Source organism: Sesamum indicum, linkage group LG8 (genome assembly GCF_000512975.1).
Source record: "Sesamum indicum cultivar Zhongzhi No. 13 linkage group LG8, S_indicum_v1.0, whole genome shotgun sequence".
NCBI lineage: Eukaryota > Viridiplantae > Streptophyta > Magnoliopsida > Lamiales > Pedaliaceae > Sesamum > Sesamum indicum.
Genome location: NC_026152.1, coordinates 13,547,647 through 13,555,386, shown reverse-complemented (window position 1 = coordinate 13,555,386; position 7,740 = coordinate 13,547,647). Strand labels below are relative to the sequence as shown.

Here is a 7,740-nt window from a genome sequence, read left to right as displayed (position 1 = left end):
TTACCACAGTATGCTTCCAAAGGTGACCTTATACTGGAGACCTGAATTTGTTTCAGTATAATCAGGATACCGCATCTTTGTCTTCCCATAATCTTTTCCTCGCAGTGCTGGCACTGTATGCTCAAACAGTGAGCCTACAATTAGTCTTCAAAGCTACTAAGCTGCACATAATCATGAGATAATTATTCAAAGAACCCAAAAGTATATTCCACTATCCTTAAAATAAGAAGCATATACTGCCAGCAACATTAGGTCGATGTATGACCACCCAATAGTTAAAACCTGCTTGTGCTCTGCGTCATAACCTATCCACTATACATTAATTTCAGTTAAAACCTTATGCATAAATACTCAAAAAAGGAGCAACTAAAGTCTCTTGTAGATCATGGTAGACATTCTATAAGAAGCTATCATTAAATCTTGATCAACAATCACATACGTGATATAATCCCACTGGCACTGATTCTAATTCATAATTCATTTGCAAGATAGATAAATCTGTTTTTTGTTGAGAACAACACAACTCATCCCTCAAACCCAGTAATAGCTAGAGCCTGGATACTGTTTTGGCACTTCAGATGACCCAATAGAAAAACATGACTTATGCAAGAGAGGATTAAACAATATTGTTTATATCAACTTCATACTTGTCTCATACTTCCATCAGCTAAACCTTCATTATTTGTGAAGGTGAACAGGATCCCCGTTGGGACTTCAACATCCTAATGCCCTGGTGAACATGAGTTGTTTTCATTCTCCAAGTTCATTTAATTTTACTGCAAGTTCTCTTGAATTTTTATTCCCAAACCATGGCACGAGAACATAAAACGAAACTAAAAATAAATAAATAAAAACATACATACAGACGATTAATAGGAGAAACAGCTATAGCGAAAAGTACAAAAACTTAATGCAGAAAAAGCCGTGGAAATTACTGTCGACATATTCAGATGCATTGGAAGTTTCAGCCCTTTGACAATTGAAAATTTCCACCGCCAATAATCCTATCGAGGACACCACAATCTGTCTCCGATCAATCAGCGGCCTATGCTCCAAGCTTCCACTTCCCTCTTCAATTCAGTGAAAAAAGAGCAACAATTTTGCACATACCAAAGGGAAATTGCAACCAATTAGAATTCAAGTACATAAAAAACAATACCTTAAAAACCAGAATTAAGGAAGAAAGCAAAAGACAACGGTGGACAGACCAAAAGACGTTGATGACTCGGTGGAACTTTGACACACAATGTGCAGGGCCGGAAGTGGCGGCGCCGTCAAACCTATGGCAGCCGTGTTCGCCGGAAAACGCTTAGGAAGAGATCCTATTGCTGAGATTGACGCCATCATTTTCAGAGAGAAGTTTCTGGTGTCTGATTAGAGGTGGAGTTGGTTCTTCGCGGGAAGATAACGGCCTCAGCTTTTCCTTAAAGCGATTGCCATCTCAAATGCCAATTCTACCCTTTGCTTTTAAATGGTTCATTTTTGCCTTTTTAGTGTAAGAATCTCAATTTTTTGTTCCATGTGTGAGGGAAAGTTTTTCAATTTTAATTCCACACATATTTTTCGCCCAATAATTAACGGAATCGTTAGCAATCTTACGTGCATCATCATTAATTATTGGACAGAAAATAAACGTGGACTAAAATTGAAAATATTTTCAACTTATGAATGTAATGTGAAAAAATCATAATAAATGAGACTAAATTGAAAAAAACACTAATATATAGGACCAAAAGAATATGATTTTTTCTCAAAGTCTTTTTGTCTAAATTACACATTACACACTCATGATAACTCAAAAAGAGTTTTGTGGTTGGATGAAACATGCATCCTGTTATTTTAGCTCCTAAACAACTGAAAATTTGCAGAATAGCAAGAAATAGAACAAATAGAGAGTAGGAATAACAAAAATATGATGAAAGCTTCTTCTTCAAGGGGTGGAAAAATATTGGGTCTAATGGTCGCACAAAATAACACCCTTTAACCAATTTGGCTTTATTAATATGAAAATTTACAACACTGGAGAATTTGGGCCGACGAGATTCTAAATGCCCCGTCTGTATCAAGCATGTTGTGTTAGAGTGAACGACAGTTACGGGCTCTTTCAAATATTTCTTAGTATATTATCTTTGATTGGTTGCATAAGTTTGGTGAATGGCGTTCAGGCGATGGGTGTCGGTTTTTCATGGCTGGTCTTTGCGGCAACATCGGAATTAGGGGTTGATGGAGAATCAGTGGCAGGGGCCACTGCAAGTGCCGAGTGATTCTTGGGCCTTGCTACCTGATTATCAGTTAGTTCCAAGTCGCCAAAGAGTGCGATGTTGGTTTGCATGGTTGTCTTATAAGAGTCGTTATTGGCACTTGTTTTGTTGCTGTTCTTATCAGTGTTTACTAGTGTTCTTTTTTTGTGTTTTGGTACTTTGTCTCGCTGTGTGAACTCTACTTTGAAAGAAATAAGATTTATTCGAATCAAACCAATCACAGAATTATCTGAATTATAAACCAATCGCACTATAAATATATTACACTTATTATATAATTATATTAGCTACAAACAAACCCAATTTGGGTTAAAATCTTTCTTTTATTTTGTTCGTTAGGTTAGTACAATCTCATCGCTTTTCACTAGGAAAAAAAATAATATGAGGTACTGAAACCTCCTAAAAACTAGTTGCTCCATGTTTGCCAATAACATTATTTCTCATATTTTCGAAGTAATTATTGTATTAGTTAAAATGATATAATATCTTTTAAATATTTTTAAAATTATAAACAAGTGATAGTTCAAATATGTCCAACCCATCGAGTTCCAAGTTGGAGGTGGGTCGGGTCCCAGATCCAATAAAAGTCGTGATGGGCCAGGTTATTTCTATTTTATAGGCCTTAACAGATGCATTTCTGCACAACGAAACCATTGAATGTTCTCATAGATAAACACAAACGTTAATCATAAACCACAATATTTTTAAGCAACACCCACCACAACTGGCTTTACACCAAGGACCGGAAACCCAGTCGCTTTATTAGCTCTCACCCATTCTAGCAACCAAAAGATTCATATGGTTCACAGGCTGACTAGCTTAAGCGAATTCGCCTTCTCTTGCAGACTGTCGAGCAAGCTATCGAAACTCTTCTTGAAGGACTCGACTCCTTCCAGCTCAAGTTGTGAGCCAACGTAGCTCCAGTCAATGCCCAACTTCTCAAGGGCACTGTAAATACCTTCAGCTTCCGACACGTTTGAATCAATCGTCCTTGCAACTTTGCCGTGGTCAACAAATGCTTGGAGTGCTTGGTCAGGCATGGTGGAAACCTACAACATAACGAGAGATAAAAAATAGATGGATGTTAGTAAATATGAATGGCTACGTGTTTGGTTGGTTTGAGATGATTGAAAAATTCTGCCGTTTCGTGGGCCATGAGTGCTAAATAAGACGAAAAACAAAGATAAGATGGCTCACCGTGTCAGGTCCAATAAGAGGAGCCACATATAGAGTATCGGGATAAGCTGGATTCTTGACACTAGTTGAGGCCCACAGAAGTCTTTGCTTCTTGGCTCCTTTCTTCACCAGAGCCTCCCATCTTGGACCAGAGAATTTCTTCTGGTAAAGCTGGTAAGCCAGAGCTGCTTGAGCATTTGCTGCCTGTGAAAGAAACTTAGCCAGTATGAGTGGAGTTCTTTGTGGAATTTAGTGTTACTTGTGAAGTATTGATGCATAATCGTTTTACCTTGCCCCGGAGATCTAGTGCCTCAGGTGTTCCAATTTTCTCAAGCAGTTTGTCAACAAGGGTATCCACTCTACTAACAAAGAAGGAAGCAACACTTGTGACTCTCGAGAGATCACTGAGCCCAGATGCCTCAAGACCATCCAGGTAAGCATCAATGACTGCTTCATATCTCGCAAGGGAGAAAATAAGCTGCACATAGCCATAATATCAGTATCAGTACTAAAACTAAAATTGCTATTACTTAAAAAGCATGAGACACAAGAGCCTGAATCCCTCCCACTAGATGTAGATCGACTGATGTTGACAATAAGAACCTCGGAGTCAATGGATTACATGGACCAGTAAAAGAATTGCCCACAGTTTGTAACTAAGTTGATATGTTTTTACATTATTCATTGACACCCAAACATTACCTCCTTTAGATCTCATCAATCCCGTAAAAGAAATGTGCAGAACAAACTCACCGTAACATTAACACTTATTCCTCTTGCAATTACTTCCTTGATTGAAGGGATGCATGGAGCTGTAGCAGGAATCTTTATGTAGACATTAGGGCGATCAACCCATTGATGGAGCCATTTTGCAGCCTCAATTGTATTTTCAGTATCATCAGCAAGTTTGGGTGAAACTTCGACAGAGACATATCCATCAGCCCCATCAGTTTGATCATAAATTGGCTCAAAAAGTTTGCACGCATCTTGAATATCCTTTACAACGAGTTCCCAGTATGCACTTTCTATGTCTTTTCCAGATTGCACAAGTTCCCTGCAGTTATATGTATGGACAAACATAAGCTGGACAGACTTCTTTCAGGTCCTCTTCTCAGAACCCATAAATTGTATGGTAACTTCATTGTCATAGAATCATGATAAAACTATAAAAGGTCTATCAATACGTTGATAATGACCAAATAATACTTTTGATAAGACAAAAAACAAGTAATAGGATTAGGTGAAATGACTTACTAAAACAAAGACACAACAACTGCCACGACAAAGATAGCACACCATATTCACCAGTCAAACTATCCTACCACTCCAACATCACATTGTGCCTCCAAAAAACCCTTTTTTAGTAGCTTCATTAAAATAAAAATGTCTTGACGCATAATTTTTCCAATTTTCCTACTAAATACAATTATAGAGGGGAAAAAAATTCAGTCATTCTGCTACCAAGAAGCACTTAGAAACATTTGAAGCAGCTCTCACCAATACACCAGAACATACTTGAACTATCATGTCTTTTACCTGAATTGATCATTGTATGCACTTGAAGTCGATATTGCCTTCTGGAAAATCTGCAATTATAAATACCAAGAGTTGTTAGACTGATGAAAGCCAAAGTAAACTGGTACATGCAGCATTTTCTGTTTGTTCCTAAATCGTGAAAATATTAGAATCAAGATTTATTAGGATGTGGCACTGATAAGGGAAGAGGGCAATTTACCGCCGGGTTGCTGGTTACACCTCTGACTCCACTTTCTATCAAAGGAATAAGATCCGTAACAGGGCGGCATAGATTATCATACCATGGGCTTTGCCCTTCCTTCTCATAGAGATCGTGAAGAGTGGTTCTCTTGACACTGCTTCCATTTCCATCAACTTTAGAGCATCTCACACTGATCAGTAACTTAAAAATTAGGACCAGGCAAATGAAGAAGTTCACATAGTTCAACTTCCATGAACCCTACATCTTCATACACAATTATCGCTTCAAAAAAATCTAATAGATAGAAAATACCTAAAATCGAGCTTCCATAAAATAACCTCCGACAAACTTCAATTAAACAACACAAGGACTGAATCTTTAAACAGCAACAACCCACAAACCTTTTTTCTAATACATCTTCTAAACAACCCGCAACAGAAAACCCACCAAACAACAACTACAACAACAACAAACGCGGTAAAGAAGAATATATGCTTACACCAAAGAAACCCTGACGGGGTGGTTGCTGCGCAGGCTCAACTTTGAAGAGGAAAGCAGGTTACGGGAGGCGGCTGGTCTTTTGCTGAGATCAACACAGCACACGGCATGCTGTGAAGATCTACTGCTGGCACTGAAATCAGACACAGAAGGAGCAAAGTTGGGGGTTGAGAGCTTGGAGATTGAAGCCATGGGCGATTAATTTCGATTACAACAAGGTCAAATATCACCCGTGAGCTGGCGGTGATTATTGGTAGAGAGATTAGAAAAGAAGATGAAAGAGGCGTGTAGGGTGGGGTTTAGGGTTGTAAATGTAGAGCGAAAGAAGCAATTAAACAAGAGATGAAGGGTTGTTGGAATGGTAGTTTGGGTGTTGACCTGGCTGTATATGGGGGGGAAAGGCCGGTAATACTCGAAACTAGGGGCACACCAGCATTGTGTTTGGTGTGTAGTAGGTGAATTTTTTTGGTATTCACCAATCTATTTATTCATTAATATATAAGAAAAGCATGTGGGGCGAGGTCTGTTTTATTTCTTTTAAATACTTGCAACACCCCATTGCTTCTCCAAAAATAAAAGAGCTTTCCAAGTTTGGTGAGTATTATATTTAATAGGAGTCTATGTATGAGATGCTTCCCAACCTGTGATGTCACCCTCAATTCCAATTTCATTTTCTGCATATCATATTTTATTTTTTATTTTATTTAATATATATATATAAGAATATTATTATATTCTTTTTTTAAAAAAATATACACATAATATATGTCTGTAGAACAAAATAGAAGATAAAATACGGTTTGCAACAGAAAATTCGATCCCCCTAAACAAACATACTTCCCAATTTAAGGAACTTCAATGTTGATTATTATAACGGATTGTAACGTATTTTTTTAATTATAAATTACTTATAATGGTACTTATAGTTTATCCAGCACAGTCTTAAGCATACTTTCAATTCCAAAAATTTGGGTGATTTTGGTCATGATTATAAGTATGAGCTAGAGTATATCATCAGAATTGTAAGTGGCTTATATCAGTACTTATAAATTACCTCCTAATACAGCCACAAGTATACTTCAAATCTCGAAAAGTTTGAGTGACTCTATTTTAATCACCATCACGAACTGGATACGTGCTAGGAACTACAATACAAGGTGCATACAAATTACTTAACAACATAGTTGTAAGCATACTTTCGATTCCGCAATATTTAAGTAACCCCAATTTTGATTATCAGTACAAGTTAGAGTATGCTTCAATACTTGACTTATAAAACTACTTCAAAATTAGCAACCAGCATGAGGCGAACATGTGCATTGGACAATATGTCAAGATACTTACAAATTGCTCAACAATACAATTACAAATATATTTTCAATCTCAAAAAAATGAATCACTTTAGATCATACTTTTAAAATCATAAAAAGTGGTTATGCATTACTTAGCTTCTGGGGGCAATTAAGTAATTTTATTTTGTTATTCTTTTGACTGTGGTTGGTGGGACTTTTTGGGTTGGGTCCAATCAAATCCACTACGCCGTACACCTTTGAAATCAATATTATTATACTTTCAAGAATTGACAAATAATAATCAATTGCATAAAAATATTTAATATTTCATATTGGGGCTAACTTATTGTCATCATGAAATGAATGGAGCACTGAATCTTTGAATAAAACATAATTAATTATTTTAATTATTTTCCAAGAATATATAATATATATACATATATTAGGGCAGTGTACAAGCAAGAATTGCTACCTCTTATTTAACATATTTATTTTTATTATATATCTAAATAATTAAATTAATTACATTCAAACCCCCTTGAATTATATCTAATTAAACAAACACCTAATGCTTTTTGTAAAATTATTAAATACACTATCATACTGTAGTCGTTCCACATTACCATGCACAACTCTAATGGCTCTTTTAGGCAAACATCATATCCATATGATGTTCCATCCTATAAATTCACATTCACACTCAAGTTAATAACATATGTTCCAAGTATTCAATAATGCTACTCTTCATCCAATATCCTCAGAGCAAGCACTAGGGTGGATTTATAATTTTACAAAG

The 7,740-nt window shown here is 36.5% G+C and overlaps 2 protein-coding genes across 2 annotated transcripts in view; both read right to left on the bottom strand.

Moving 5' to 3' along the window:
• LOC105168490 (peptidyl-prolyl cis-trans isomerase FKBP19, chloroplastic) overlaps positions 1-1,442 on the bottom strand; it is a 3,455-nt gene extending 2,013 nt beyond the window's left edge. The window contains exons 1-3 of the mRNA XM_011088593.2: positions 1,209-1,442; positions 936-1,070; positions 28-113 (exon numbers count right to left, since the gene is read on the bottom strand). Coding sequence (XP_011086895.1) covers positions 28-113; positions 936-1,070; positions 1,209-1,347 — 360 coding nt within the window. The 5' untranslated portion in view covers positions 1,348-1,442. The remainder of the gene's footprint in view (positions 1-27; positions 114-935; positions 1,071-1,208) is intronic.
• On the bottom strand, positions 2,878-6,058 carry LOC105168489 (transaldolase). Its single transcript, XM_011088592.2, has 7 exons — positions 5,654-6,058; positions 5,173-5,344; positions 4,974-5,023; positions 4,191-4,491; positions 3,727-3,915; positions 3,459-3,641; positions 2,878-3,310 (listed from the first exon to the last, which is right to left on the bottom strand). Exons 1-7 carry the CDS (start codon positions 5,842-5,844, stop codon positions 3,065-3,067), a joined length of 1,332 nt encoding a protein of 443 aa, XP_011086894.1. The 5' UTR covers positions 5,845-6,058; the 3' UTR covers positions 2,878-3,064.